The sequence below is a fragment of the Heterocephalus glaber genome, unplaced genomic scaffold (assembly GCF_053883595.1).
Source record: "Heterocephalus glaber isolate CG9 unplaced genomic scaffold, H.glaber_assembly_v1.0 deba00000470, whole genome shotgun sequence".
Taxonomy (NCBI): Eukaryota; Metazoa; Chordata; class Mammalia; order Rodentia; family Bathyergidae; genus Heterocephalus; species Heterocephalus glaber.
Window position 1 is genome coordinate 2,152,662 of NW_028258145.1, and position 15,483 is coordinate 2,168,144.

Here is a 15,483-nt window from a genome sequence, read left to right on the forward strand (position 1 = left end):
TTGTGTAACCCACAGCTATCCACAGTGCTGATCATTCCCCAAACTCAGCTGTACAAGTGGCGTCGCAGTCTTTCTCCCCTGCCATGTCCTCATCTTCACTCACACACACAGGGCTTGAGGTCCAGCAAATCTGCGGGTGTGCTTTGGAGACCTACAGGTAGCCGCCATGTCTTGTTTAGCCAGACGTTGGTGTCTGCTTCTGTGACTCCCAGGGCCATGATTTTATGGCTCTTCTCAACGTCCAATTTAGACAGTGTGTCTTGGTCCCCTGCTCTAGGTGAGAAGCTGGGCCTCCTCTAAACACATGCTTTCCATCCCCCACTTTCCAACAGCCACTTGGGTAAAGGACTCAGTTTACCCTGACAATGTGTATCTGCTACCCAGCAGAGTCTTGCGGTCACCTGCCACCACGCTTTCCTCTCCTGCACACCTTTGTATTTTGCTGCTGTCAACAACAGTCATGATCCTTCCTTTGCCTAGTTGTCTGTGACCTTGTCATTCATTGAACCCCTGGCCTGGAGGTCCTTCTCCAGCCTAACTTCTTCTGCGGCATCCCATGGAGGATGTGGCCCTGGCCTCCCACAGCTTCATGGGGCTGTGCATCCTCTGGCTCTTTCTTTCTCCTCTGGGTTACATCCCCTAGTTGGGGGCTCCTTATCAGCTCCCACTTTCTGGATTTACTTTCTCTTCAGGGGCACATCCTCCAGCAGTCTCCTCCAAAAATATATACAGGACATGTATCCATTAGCTTTCTGTTGCTGGGACAAAATACCTGACATACACAACTTGAAGGAGAAATGGTTTATTGAGGCACATGGTTTCAGAGGGTTTCCTCCATGGTCATCTGGCTCCAAGGCAGAAACATCATGGCGGATTGGTGTGGTAGAGGAAAGCTGCTCACATCATGGAAGCCAGGAGAGGGAAGAAACTTGAGAAGAGATTCATATACCTTTCAAAGGCACACCCTTGATTACCTACTTTCTCCAACCAGGCCCCACCCCCTAGCAGCACAGTCAACTGTGAATTCATCAATGGTTTAATCCTGATGAGTATGGCGCCCCAATGATTCAGTCTTCTGAAAGCCCCACCTCTGAACACAAGAGCCTTTCAAAGGACATTTTTGATCCAAACCATAAAAGAGGTGACCTTTGACCCTGTGGGTATCTGGGAGTGTCTTTACTTAATTGTCACTCTCACCAGTCATTTTGCCTGGACCAGAACTCCTGAGAAGATCCCCTGGGCCTGAGGCTTCCCCTGTCAGCCTCCTGCTGCCTTCCTGCCTCCAGGGTGCTGTGGAAAAGCCACCTCCAGCTGATTTGAGTCCTGTGGGTGGATCTGATTTGGGTTCTTGCTATTTGGCTTTGCTTTTCTCTCTGAAGCTTATAGGGTCTTCTCTTGGCTGGAAGCTGTGAAACCCCATCATGCCTAAGGCCCAACTGCACTGATTTCAGGCCTTGTCCCAGCCCTGGGGACCCTGGGAACTGGAAACTTTCCATTCTGGGAAATTTTCTTTCACGATTTCTTTGGCACACTGTTCTCCATTTTCTCTGGTTCTTCCTGGATCTCCTGACGTCCTAGCATTGACTCTCAGCGTGGCATTCTGTATCCTCTTTTCTAGTTTCCAGCACTTTTCTTTGCCTTCTCATTGCACCTTACAGAAAGTTCTGGTTGCTCTTCCAACCCTTCTTCTAAGTCTGTCATCTTGTGTTGTTTTCAATTCCCAAGAGCTCTTGTTTTCCACACATTCTTCTGTGTGTGTGCACATCGGTGCAAGCACATACATGTGCTACTGGGGTTGAACCCAAGGACTTTGCACTGAACTATATCCCCAGACCTTTGTTTATTTATTTGTCTGTTTAATTTTTTGGACCTTTTGTTTGTTTGTTTTTTGTTTTTTGAGGCAGGGTCTCCCTTTGTAATTCAAGTTGGCCCTGAACTCACTATGTAGCCCAGGCTGGCCTCAAACTCTGGGTGATCCTCCTGCCTCAGCCTCGCAAGTGCTGGGATTACAGGCATGCGCCACCACGCCTGGCTTGTTTAATTTTGTTTTTGGAGACAAGATCTCACTAAGTCAATAATATGCCCAGGCTGGGCTGGAATTTGGGGTTTTCTTGCCTCCGCCCCCAGAATGCTGAGATTATGGGCATATGTCACCACACCTAGCTTCATTCCTCTTTTAAAAGAGTATCCTATTCTTACTTTAAGGATGCAAGATTTCTAATCTCTGAATCTAAATGGTATTTTTCTCCTAGAATAATTCTTGTTTCTCCCTAATTGCTTTTACCTCTCATGGTTTGGAACACGGCTGTCTCGTCTTGTTAGTGATACATTGCATGACAGTCACATCCCATGGCGATGGCAACCCACAGGGATGGCTCAGGAGTTGAGCACCATTCATTTAGTTTGTTAAACTGAAAGTTTTCAAGCACCTTCTGAGATAGGGGGAGTAGGTGTAATTCCGAAAGCTGCTAGATATCCGAAGTTTGAGTTCGTGTTCTCTAAAATCAAAGAATGAATTCTAGGAACAATAGAGGTTAAGAGTAGGAAAAATTTGTTGAGAGAAAGATAGCTTCTCCTCCCTAAGAGAGACAGAAGGGGGACTGGAAAGTGGGTTGCCCACTGCCCCTGCTTCTCAAACGTGTTTTATGGGACAAAGCCATGAGGTGAGGAGGGTTAAAGGTGGGGCAAAACTATAGTGGACTAGTAAGATTGCAAGTACAGTTGCTTAGGTAATACTGATCCAATGAGAAATTACAAAGTGGACAAAGCTATGATCAACCAATAAGATCACAAAGGAATAGTCACTTAGGTAATATTGATTAAATGGGGATCCAGTGGGGAAGCAAGTCAAGTAGGAAGCAAGCATACAAGGAACTAAGCAAGGATTTTCAGTAAGGGGTGGGTCAGGGATCTTTCCTGGAGATCTTGGTCCTCCACCCAGGTGATTGATACCTATTTAGACTATCAATCACTGCCATTTATCCTATGAGGGGTATAATAGTTTCTCTCCTTTTACAGTGCTGGCCTTCAGTAGATTGTCCTCCATGTTGGCTTCTCGAGGGCTGGCCCTGTCTAACTGCCTATGAGATATCTAATTAACTTACCTATTCTACAATACTTTGACCTGCAGATGCTTGAAGAACTAAAAGTAGAGCTCCTCCTCTATCATAAGATCACTTGAGACTTATCTGTCAATAGCAGTGCATTGCATAATGGATTATTTTTGTCCAAGATCAGTACCATGCAGTTCCCCACCACACACATGCATGCACTCACCTGTGTCCCCTGTAAAGGACACCCCCTACTACCCCCCTGGGGAACCACACTGCCTGCAGAGCTGGGAATCTCAGTGTAAGCCACACAGCGAAGGGGAAACAGAAGGAGGTTGGGCTGGCTCCTCACTCCTCGCCTCCCTTTCCCCTGCAGGACTTTGTGGTCGGGCTGTCCATCCTGCTGCGAGGAACAGTCCATGAGAAGCTCAAATGGGCTTTCAATCTCTACGACATTAACAAGGACGGCTACATCACCAAAGAGGTACCGGGTGTTAGGCAGTGGCCCATCTGCCCCTGCTCCCCTCCAGCTGCTCCTTGCCTGATCTCTCTTCCTGTTTCCTGTCTCCATCCTGGTGGCTCTCAACCTGGCCTTGGGGTGCAGCAGCCTGTGGGCTCCTCTCCCTGGCACTCCATCCTGGCCAGCAGGCTTGTCCATCCACCCCAGCAATGAAGGGGGCCTGGGGGAGCCAGATGGAGAAGGGGGATGGCTGGAATGGGCCAGTGTGGTCCTTTAAGGCAGGGGTGCAGACAGGCCCTCACCACAGGGACCCACAGATGGATTTTTGTTTGGCCCATGCTTTTTTTCTTTCTCTTTTTGGTATCTGAAATAGTTGCTACCTGCTCAAGTTTTGGAGATGGACACTTTGTTCTCTGGACCAGAGGGAACAAGCCCGTCTCTCTGGCGCACAAGGCCCCTCTTGCTTGCCCACTACTGCCCTGGGGGTGTCCCTGACCTTTGAGGCAGCCCCCTCCACTGGGGCCCCCAAAGCCACCGCCGGCTGAGTCCCTGCAGCCAGCTCACACCGGCCCTCCTGTCCCCCTCCCAGGAGATGCTGGCCATCATGAAATCCATCTACGACATGATGGGCCACCACACCTACCCCATTCTTCGGGAGGACGAGCCCCTGGAGCATGTGGAGAGGTTCTTCCAGGTGCACAATCCCCGCCCCGGAGCTGAGGTGCCCCTTGCTCCTGGGGCAAACCTGCTCCCTACAAGGAGACCCAGCATGGTTCCTGGCTGAATCCCCTGGGGCAAGTTTAAAGCCAGGCCCCCCCACCAGATTTTATCCACCTTCAGGTTCTGGGAATCTGAGGCAGCTGGCCGGGCCAGAGCCTTGGGGGTCCATTTCCAACTTCCCAAGGAATTAGGCTGCAAGACAGTGGCCTTGGGGCCCTGTCCCAAGGTTGGGGACAGAGGGACACATGGTAGGGGCAGAGGATGGGAACAGAGGGACACAGGGTGTGGAAGGGGCCCCATCCACTGAGCATTCTCCCATTGGTGTCTGGAACTCTTAGTCACTTTCTTGTCACTGAGAACCCACAACTTAAAGGAGAAGTTTATTTAGCTCAGTTTGTAGAGGTTTCAGTCCACAGTCAGCAGGCCCCAAGGCAGGCAGCATGGTGGAGGAGAGCTGCCTCACACTTGGCAGCTGGGAAGCAGAGAGAGAAGGGAGGAGCCAGGGAGGGGCTGAACCCTACCTCCTAGCAAGTCAGCTGTAATCACCCCCAATTCACTCACCTTCCAACACCCTACCTATGAGCACATGAGGCACTCAGGGGACATCTAGATAGAAATCATAATAGGGATTATCCCTTATGGGGACACTCTCACCTTGGGTTTGGCTTGGGTCACAGAAAATGGACCGGAACCAGGATGGGGTGGTGACCATTGAGGAGTTCCTGGAGACCTGTCAGAAGGTAGGTGGCACCAGAGGGCTGGACATGGGCCCTCCTGGGGCTGTGGGACAAGATGGTGGCCCATGGAGAGGCAGACAGGGACTAGCTGGAGGTGACCAGCCTCAGACCAGCTACTCCCTGTCTCTGCTCCTCCGCGCCCCCACCCACCCACTGAGAGGAACCTGCTGGGGTGGGGGGATTGGAAGTACCCACCCCTGCCCTCCTCTGCCCACCCTGACTAGTCCTCTTCTCTCTCCACACAGGATGAGAACATCATGAACTCCATGCAACTGTTTGAGAACGTCATCTAGGACGTGCAGAGGAGGCGCAGGGTGGCCATTGCCGCTCCACCCCTGAGAAACTGAAACTTTTCTCTGATATATTTGAAAAAAGTGAGCAGTTCACTCTTGATACACACACACACACACACACACACACACACACACACACACACAGAGCTCCTCAACAGCCGGCCCCAAGCCTGCAGGGCAAGGAAGCTGCCTCTGAGGTGGGCAGACCATCTGGCAGTCAGTAGATGTCACCAGGAAGGGGCTTAAGAGCCTGAAAGAGCATCTCCAACACACAGGACTCTCCCCCTCCTTTCCCACCAAATGGGGACCCCAGGGCTCCTCTGGCCTCCTCCCCTGCCATGCTCTGCCCAAGGACCTGTGTCCCCAGAGAGGCCCTTCCTGTAGGGCCCTGGGGCAGCCAGGGCTCAGGGGGTTCAGACTAGAACAGAGGTGGTCACAGGCCCAAGCCTGCTGCCTCCTGGGAACCCAGTACCCGAGGCCGGGGATACTGAGCTGGGCAAGCTGGACCAGTGCCTGGCCACCCACTGCCAGGCCAGTTTGGGTGGTGAGGGCCCCTGGATGCCATCCTCTTCCATCCCAGGTTCTGGCTTGGTGGAAATGCAGGAAAGGCACTGCAGCCCCCAGTGCCAGGCTGTTCTCTCCAAGATCCACTCAGTCCTGGGAGGAAGTGACATGGCTCAGGGACAGGAAGCCTGGGAGCCAGGGTCAAGGGTTCCTGTCCCTTTCCCACCCCCCATCTCCCTGGAGCTCCATGGGGCCCTCCCACAGGCTCACCCCAACCCTACAAAAGCACAGGCGCTCTGCTCTGGAGGGGAGCCAGGGCCACTCTCAAGGCCCTCCTGGGGGCCAGGGCCTGGGTGCCCTGGGGAAGGAGCCCACGGCTCCGTTTCGTGCCCCAGAGCCATGGGTTCTTGAAGAATATTCCCAGCCCACTCACCAACATTCAGAAGCACAAGCCCGGAGACCCTGCTTGGTGGCCCTGCCTGGGGGATGGAGGCCTGAGGAGGGCAACAGCAAGGGCAGAGAACCTTTTTGAGGAACATTCCCACACAATACATTCCATCGGCCACCCACATCTGCTCAGGCTGGTCCTGGCCCCTGGGCACTTCTGGACACCATCCCCAGGTGAGCAGAGCCCTCAGAAGAAAGGCGAGATGGCCAGGGTGTGAGACCCTGTGGTCCCCACACACAGGTGGGCCTCCCTGTGGAGTTGCACTGACACCCACCTCCAGTCTCCTGGGGTCCCCCTCCCCTCCTCCAGGGGTTGCACATCAGCCTCCCCTGGCTCAGGGATCTCCCCCTCCCAGCTGGCATACTGTGCTTCTCAGGGGCCAAGGCACAGGAGACAGTCGCCACCATGCCCCTGGCGCCCCTGTCTCCCACCCTCAGCCGCAATGGGCCGCATGTCTGCATGGCAGAAGCGTCTCCCTTGGGCTCAGCCAGAGAAGGTGGTTCCTGTTCTCAGCACCCACCAATATTCAGTCCTATATATTTTAATAAAATAAACTTGACAAAGGAGGGGGACTCTTGCCAGCTTTATCTCAGATGAATTTCCCTCTTCCCCCTCCAAACCTGGCTGCTATTAGCTGTGGCTCCTGCCCAGGACTATGCTGGTAAATGTTTTTTTGTTTGTTTGACTTTTTTTTTTTTTTTTGGTACCAGGGATCAAACTCAGGACCTTGCACTTGCGAGGCAGGCGCGAGAACCACTGAGCTAAATCCCCGGCCCTGTTTGTTTGATTTTTGAGAAAGGATCTCACTGTGTAGCCCAGGCTGGCCTTGAACTCATGGTGATCTTCCTGCCTCAGCCTCCCCACCTGAGTGACAGGTGTGTGCCACCACACCTGACCTGTGCTGATAAATGTTGACAGCTACTCTGGGTGAGGCAACACCCCCAGAACTCAAGCTCCCAGTGGGCCATCACTGAGGTCAAGCTTCGAAGAGAGCCCTTCACAGTGGCCTTGGGGACCTTTCCCAGATAGTCCCAACCTACCCTGTGCCCAAAGCTGGTGGAGCAGAGTGACTTCATAAGGTGCCATGCAGATTTCATCCTAGATCATTTTTCTTTCCCATTTCCAGGAAGTCAGTTCCAGGTGTGGCTGGAGGGAACAGATGGAAGCAGAATGGGCCTGGAGACTTCTTCCTTCCTGGGGTTTATTTTCAAGAGTGTAAACTCCATGAGGGTTTTGCCAGGGAAAGGGGAAGGAAGACTGTGAAGGAGAAAAGGGCCTGGGCTGTGCCCCACATGCAGATCGACAAGCAAATCAGAGTCGCTGCAGTGTCTGAAGCCACTACATTCTGGGGTGGTTTTGATACAGAGGTAGATATTAAAACAACAAATTAAATGAGAAACCTTGTGACATTAGGTACAGAGAAAGCATTAAACACAGTCAAGCCCCACTGGCGCTCACAATTAGGAATGGTAAGGAACGAAAGATAACAAGGGTCTCTGAGGCAGACACCATACAGTGTTAGAAGCTTTCCCTTTAATTCAAGTCAAGCACCAAGCAGCGGACGTCATGCCTGCCTTGATCAAGACCAGTGAGTGACAGAATGGGAACAGCTCTGGCTGACCCCAGAGCCTGTGCCCTTTCTGTGCCAAGCAGGGTGGCAGTGGTGGTTAGAGCAATGGGCAGGATGTGACAGGATGGCTACCATAGAACACAGCCCATCTCGTGGCCCATTACACATTGTAAGTAGTGTGCAGCAGAGGGAGGCCTCCTGCCATGGGAGTGGTGGCTGAGAGCTCAGCTTGGTCAGATGACAGGGGTGGGAAGGTAACAGATGTGCTTGACACCTTGCAAGTGGTCCCTGGGCAGAGGAGAGGCAAGAGCTCTGGAATGAGGATTGTGGGTCTGTCTCTAGCACACGGGGCAGCCAGCTGCTCCCCATGGGCCCCCGGACATAGGCACTGGAGGCGGGGCCCTGAAGCTGCTCTGGTGTAACTCAAACCCCAGCTCCCAATGCACCAGCTGTACGGTCCAGGCCAGGATGCATAGTCCCTCTGTGCCTCAGTTTCCTCATCTGCAAAGCAGGTACCTGCATTACAGAACCAGGTCTAGAGGAACACAAGATGTTCAGGTACCAAATCCATCTCCAACAGTGGGATTGGCCACCATGTGTCCTGGTTTCAGGGCGTGGGTTATCCTGGGCTCCCTGCCTCACCTGTCTGTCCTGTGCAGTGTCTTCCTGCCCCTATAGCACCTACTGGCTGAAGACTTTCCCTGCTGGGTGTGGCTTTCCCCTACTGCACCCCTTGCCACCCCATAGATTGGCTCCCCTTGAGACAGGTGTCACAGTTGGCCCAATCAGCTCTGGGTACCAGGATTCAGCAGCTCTCTACCAGTTCCCAGCACAGAAGTCTGGATTAGAAGGGCCTAGGCGCTGCCCAGAGTGGTTGGTGTTGGGAGAAGATCGAGGAAGTCCTCCTCCCCTTCACCTCACCCCAACGGGATCGAAGAGCTGTGTCCCCAGTACCCAACCCCAGTAGATAAACTCCTTAACACATGTGTGCCTCTAGAGCCTTGCCATGTCGAGGGCATGGGGCTCATCCACTCTAGAAATTTTTGTGGCTTCAGCATACCTGTTTACCTTACAGAGCCTCAGTTTCCATCTGTAAAATAAGAAGAAAAAAATCCACTGATAGAACTGTTAGGATAATTCAATCTGCACACTTACTGGCCTTTTAATAAATATAAATATGAGCATCCTTTCTTTCTAACCACTGAAGTTTCCATGTATCAGGGTGACTTACACCAATAAATCATCAGAGAAAGTGCAGACAGCTCAGGATTTTTCCAGATCTTGGAAATAAATCCATGATGGGCCTCAGTTGCCCTGGTAACTCCAAGACCCATCTGGGGTCCACATAGCTAAGGAGGGGCAGTCTATGCCAGTCGGCCCACAGTAGGCAGCTCTCCATCTATGTGTCCACCACTCATTGCATGGCCAAGCTGACCAGCCACAGACAGGAAGAAGCCCTCAGAAGAAGCACTGAGCTTCCTGTGGGCCTGGCCTGTGTCCGTCACCCTCGAAGTGGCCCTACTGAGGCCTCCTTAATAGCACAGAATGGGAGAAGTGAGGTCCAGAGACATTGGCTAACAGACCCACATCCTTCCCATGGTGCTCTGCAGTACAACTTCCCAGAGAGGTGATAGCCAATCTGCCCTGAGAGGCTCCTGGCTTCTCAGATTTTCAGTCACCATTTGCTTGCAGTTCCAAGTGTTGTGACCCTACTGATCACCAGTGGGCAACTGCCCCACACCCGGGTCTCCTCACCTCTTTATAACCTTGTGCCCAGAGGAAACTTCGAGGAAGGGAAGCTGTTTACCATTTCCTTCATAGTCCCAAGGACATTTCATAGTTCTGTCTCGTTCTCCACATGGTGTCAAAAAAATTTTGAGGGTCTCAAGTAAAAGGTGCCAGGTGCTCCTAGAGCACACCTGGCTGGGGGCTGGGTGAGGGGACACAATAGCTATGTAGTCTTGTTTTATTAGCTCATACACCTAACTAGGACTTACCTAACTTAACACATAACACAGTAGGCTTCTTCTAATGCCGGAAAAGCTTTCGAGCCCCACTTTTACCCTGCTCAGCCCTTGTCAGGTCCAGGCAGCCAGGAGGAGACAGTGACTGATCAGGGTCTTGGAGGAAAGAGCCACCCAGAGAGAGGCAAGAGTGAGGGTCTCAGGGACTGAACTTGCAGTCAGCCACATCTCCTCTTTAATGGTGGCCTGGAGCCCTCGGGAACAACAGCCCGGCCCTTCAAGTTCACAGTGGCCTCAGAGCCCTGCAGATCGCAGAACTGTGTGCCCTTCGTGATCATCTGCCTGGGTGGGCGCCTGCCTCTCGTGACAGCCGGTACACAGCCGTGGTCCCCTCCTCCACCTCTTTCAAGTTCTAGTCCCCAGGTCTAAACTAAGGGAGGCACCATTCCACACTCATCAGGCTCCTAACCCACACCAACCATGGGCTACAGCCTGAGACCAGGGTCCCTGCTGGCAGGAAATTCACTCTTGCAGGGACACTGAAGGGTAAAGAGGGTCCAAGGCAAGGGCTCGGGCACAGGTCAGGAGACCAAGCTTGTCTGCAACCTACTGCTGAGGACCTCCTTGGCCAGGTGCCTTCATTCCAGGCAGGGCTCCTGTTCCTGAGATAGATTAGGGCGCAGCAAAGCTGGCTGAGGAAGTAGACATGACCTGTTAGTTACAAGATCCCAGACATGCCCAGAACAGTTCCCAACCCCTGCACGTGGACTTCTGGTGAGCACTTGAGCAGGTTTCAACAGGATGGCCTGGATCTGACATCAGCCTGAGCTGTGGGATCCCAGTGCTGTCTCTCAGGGAGAAGTTCTCTCGGGTTTCCTCAAGATCTGGACAACATATAAGGAACCAGGCGCTGTTTGGAACTGGCTATTGTGACTCTCTTCATGGGAGCGTGCTCGGCTTTCTCCAGGGCGTCCTTTTCTCCTTTGACTGTACTTGGTCCAACGGCTTCCTGTAGAGCCAGTATCTCTCTCTCTCTTCACTTACTTCCTCAAATAAACTTGGCCACTGGTTTTTACTCTTTTTGTTCAATTCTTTGTTTCAGATGAGAAGAACCTGGAATCGAATTCCAGGGGGAGAGGTAAGCGGCCTGAACCCCTAATGTTTAGTTGGCAAGCCACTTTTGGGAGCTAGCCGGTAACATTTCTGTCGTTGTCCCCATCAGTCTCCTCCCTCCCAGCCCACAGCAGGTGCTGGGCTCTCCACAGCCCTCTCACCCACTCTCCTGGGCCTCACTTTTCAGGTGAGGGGCGACCCAGGGGCCAGTCATGCCCTGGGAGGAAATCTCGGGGTACACGTGGCCCTCTTCGGTCACCTGGATTTGTCCCAGTTAGCTGTCTGTGGAGAGCACATGCAAGACAGGGGCCTGGGCCTGTGGACTGGATCCAGAGCCAGGGCACCTAGGAGCGACCCTGTGTTGCAGAGGGCCAGGCGGGGCCCACACCTCACACAGCATCTTGTCACTCGGCCAGACCTGAGCAGGTCCCCAGAGCTGAAAAAGGAACCTAACCCACCCTTGTAGAGTAAGCTTCCAGGAAAAAGTTTTCAGGATACAGCAGTAAGAGGCAGGGGGTTCATTAGGGTAAGTGAGTTCGGAAAATCAGAGAAATGGGATCCAGTACTTGCTGGAACAGGGATGTTTATGCTTCTACCCCAGGGGTGGAAACACCAGGAGAAGGGGTGGCGAAGCCCAACCGACCTCCAATGCTGCTTGACAAAGTTCCAGGTGGGGGAAAGAAAGGGTGGAACACATCGTACCCTCATATTTTATTTTTTTCTTGCCATAATGTTTATAATCGTTACTCTGGTCACAGGAGTCATTGTGTTTGTGACTAACAACAAACTCTCCATGAGGCAAATTGGAAATGATATATTGAAATCTGATCTGGCTCACAAGTCCCCAAATTCCAGTTTCTCTTAGTTCTATTGCCACATCCACTCCTAAGGAAACCTCTCCTAAAACCCCTTCCGTTTTCCCACTACTATAACCCCCTCTCTTGTTGCTGACATTCTTTTACTAAAGGGGTCTTATGAAGAGATTGAAAGGACAGATTTTAGATGTAAGAAATAGTGGACAACTGGAAAAGAAAGAATGTTAAGACAGGTAAATACATTAAGGAGACAAGTTACTCAATATTTCTCAAAGTGCTGTAAATATCTCCTGCTCATGGACTATGAACCCAAATGACATTTAGTTAAGATGAATAGAGGTAAAGAAAAATAGAGAGCTAATAGCAACTATATTAACCATTGTGCAGTTTCTCAAGGGCCAGCTGGTGACCACAAGTTTGACATTTAATTAATTAAATCTTGCTTGTACCCCCGCTGATATAGAGATTTTGATTAAGTTACCTTCTGTTCTGCTTAGGTATGGGAAAATAAGGGGACAATTGTAATTTTTTAAAATGTATTCATGATGTTCAACGAAATGAATCAGCTTAGAAAAAATATACTCTTTTTAGCAAAAATAACCTTTACTTCAATAGATATTGCTAAGGCAACCTAAAATGTAAACATGTTCCGCCCAATGCCTCCTAGCTATTGCTTAAAGATATAAAAATAAATCAGACCCTGAGACTTATCAGAGGGAACCTGAATATTGCTTGAGGAGGTTCTTTTCTCATCGCCGGCCCAGGACATCTCCCCTTCCTACCCTAGATCGACATCGACTGCAGCTGGTCTGTGGCAAAGGGGGGCACCCCCAAGAAGGGTGCTAATCACTCTACAGGTATGGACATGGGTTTTGTTTAATTATTCATGGTAATTTAAACATGCTTTGGGTTCTCTCAACCTGCCTTTATTTTAGAATCAGTTTCCTGCTCTTTACTTTCTCAATTACACCAATTTATGGACCCATATTCCTGAGGGATTCTAGGTGTGGTGTGTCTGGTAGGAAGGAGTCTAAATTTAACCAAAGAAGGCTGATATGCATCAACTTGGGTGACTTCAGCTGAGGCCCAGAAGGTGCAGTCTTCTTTATTTTTTATTTTTTTTATTTTTGTGGTAGTGGGGATTGAACTCAGGACCTTGCTGAGCTAAATACCCGGCCCGAGGTCTTCTTAAAAGTTCAATTTTGGGTTATGATTTCCTTGTCTTCTTTCTACCTTTTGTTTCTTCTGTCCTACCTCGGTCTCTGCACTTGGAGAAGGAAGTAAGGCCTGCTTAGCCTTGGTCCCCAAGAAGGGCTTTGAGGTTCCTGGGAAGGCCTGTGCGCTGAAGTGTGCCTGACAGGACAGTCCCGTGCGGCCTGGAAAGGAATCAGTGTCCTCCTGAGCAGGTCCCTGAAGACAGCCCTGGGTGGTGGCACCCAACTGTGGACCATCCAACCAACAGACTTCTTCCACTGGCTGCCTGACCCACAGTGGGTGTCAGCCTTAGAATTGTGGACCTTTTAGAAAGATTTTTTTTTTTTTTTTTGGTACAGGGGATCAAACTCAGGACCTTGCGCTTGCTAGGCAGGTGGTGAAACCACTGAGCTAAATCCCCAGCCCTGGGGACCTTTTAGGGAGGTATGGCCACATGACCCAATAACAGGCAGCCCTATGCTGGGAATGTTGGGACAAGAAGCTGAAGCTGAAGCAGAGAGTGTGTGAGTGCTGGAGCTGTTGCTGCCATTTTGTCACTTAGAGGAGCCATGAGAATGAAACCAGAGCAGAAAACATTCTTTCTCAGGGATGGGGAGAGAAAGGCTGAGGGGAAGCAGGGACAAGTGGGCCCTTGAGCTCAAAATCAAACTGTATATTAAGCAATTCTCTCCTTGAAGGGAGGGCAGGGGAATGGGGAAAAAATAAGAACCAAGATATACTATGTAAAGGTACAAATTTCCAATGATGAATGTCATTATATTGCCTACCTAAAATGTACCAATAAAATTAATTTTTTAAAAAAGCAATTCTCTCCCCATCTCTGGACTTTTCACTTATAACAGCCCTAAATGCATTCCTAGTCAGCCCTACCAAGCCGGTTAGAACAGGATGCTCAGCACTTTTGATTGCAAAGTTCTCAACTGCTAATGCCAAGGTCAGCTGTGGGATGTGAATCTGCTTTCCAGGCTCCAGTGGGCCCTGAGAAGGGGGCCGGACCAACAGGCCCACACTGTCACGCAGGCCAGACTGCAGGCGCCTTGCAAGCAGGAGCCACGAGTCACCCCGGGGCCCACCACTGGGGAGGCTGCCGTGGGGGGGGGAGGGGAATGCTGTGTAAATGCGGCTGAGCTCCAGTTCAGCGGGGGCGGCTGCCGCGTGGGGACCAGGAGGACTGCGCAGGGTTCCCAGGGCAGGGCCAGGGCGGGGGCCAGCTCTCGGGTTCCCAGGGGCAGTCTCCCTGAGAGACCTCTGGCCTGAGCATCCAGGCTGGAACACCCACCACCAGGCTCCCTGGCCCGTTCTTCCTTCCTCTCCCGGTCTCTGGGGTCCCACCCCAGGGGTGCAGCAGACCAAACCAGACAGCGCTTCTTCCTGGTTTTGAAAAATCACCAAATACAGTAAAACATCCAGAAACTAAAAATAAGGCCCCCAAGAGCAGATCATCAGTTAGTTCTTGACAGCCAGCTGCAATTGCAAAATCTTTGACTTCCTCACTCTGTTGACAAACTTTCCCTGCCCAAGTCAAAGTTTCTCCTGGGCAGAGCAAAAGGGGCCTGCAAGGGAGAGGATTCTGGGCTCCGACTTGCTCCCTTCCCCACCGCTGGCTCCCACTGCTACCCTACTTCCCATGTGTGTGAAAAAGTAACAAGTCACTAGGGTATGGGAGGGCGAGCAGCATCAACAGCCCACAGCCCATCATCCTGGGCCCTGCCCCTGCCCACTGCTTCTTTGCTTCCTTCCTTCCTTCAAAACAAAAAGCACTAAACAAACAAAACAAAAAGCACTATGTCAGGGAATGAGAACAAAACAGCAGAAATAAGGTATTGTCAACAAATACTGTGAACGTTTAAATTTTAAATTATTACAGTAAAAGACACATTCCTACTAATCCCTCAAAAATGCCCCCCCCAAACACACTTATCCTACCATTCGTGCCACTTCTGAAGCAGTTCTGGAAGTCCTCTTTTGTGAGTGTCTTTACATGGAGTGATCAAAAATATGGTGAATGTCAAGTGCCATCCAATGGAAAAGCAGGCTTTAAAAAAGCATGCTGGTGTGTCCTCATCCACCATATCCACAGGATCTGGCACCACACAATTTCTGGCTGTGCCCTAAAGTCAAAAGGGTTATGAAAGGTGAATGGTTTGAATTGACTAGGGATATAGATACAGCCATGACAGCACAACTAAAGACCCTCACAAAAGTAGACTTCTGGAACTGCTTCAGAAAATGGCAAGAACAGTGGAACAAGTGTTTGATGGGGGAGGGGTGAGTATTTTGCAATGAATTAATGCCAATGTATCTTTGACTATAATATGCTTTTTAAAAATTAAATATTTGTCATTTTTTTTATCACACCTAGTATGTAGTCCCCTATCCAACCACAATGCTCTGCCAGCATCACCACCTGTGAACTAACAGAGCCTGCCCCCTTTTGGACATTCTGCACAGCACTGGGTCTCACCAAGGAGCTCATTGCCCAGCATGTAAAAGATTCTTCTTACCAGGTGCCCACCTCTAGGGGCAGAGATCTAACTGAAGGTTGGATACCTTACTGTGCAGGTTGAGAGACAACATCTTGAAAAGTAGAGGTT

At 50.9% G+C, this 15,483-nt stretch overlaps 1 protein-coding gene across 3 annotated transcripts in view; it reads left to right on the forward strand.

Annotated features, from left to right (window-relative positions):
• Positions 1-12,400, forward strand: part of Kcnip3 (potassium voltage-gated channel interacting protein 3) — a 79,001-nt gene extending 66,601 nt beyond the window's left edge. For 2 of the 3 annotated variants that reach the window (XM_087202937.1, XM_004844345.4), the window contains 4 exons: positions 3,427-3,534; positions 4,100-4,204; positions 4,908-4,970; positions 5,213-6,778. In XM_087202937.1, the coding sequence (XP_087059063.1) occupies positions 3,427-3,534; positions 4,100-4,204; positions 4,908-4,970; positions 5,213-5,260 (324 nt within the window). In that variant the 3' untranslated portion in view covers positions 5,261-6,778. Of the gene's footprint in view, positions 1-3,426; positions 3,535-4,099; positions 4,205-4,907; positions 4,971-5,212; positions 6,779-7,338 lie in introns of those variants that run through there. The other variant, XR_015447958.1, reaches the window with a different exon arrangement.
• Positions 12,401-15,483: the final 3,083 nt, after the last annotated feature.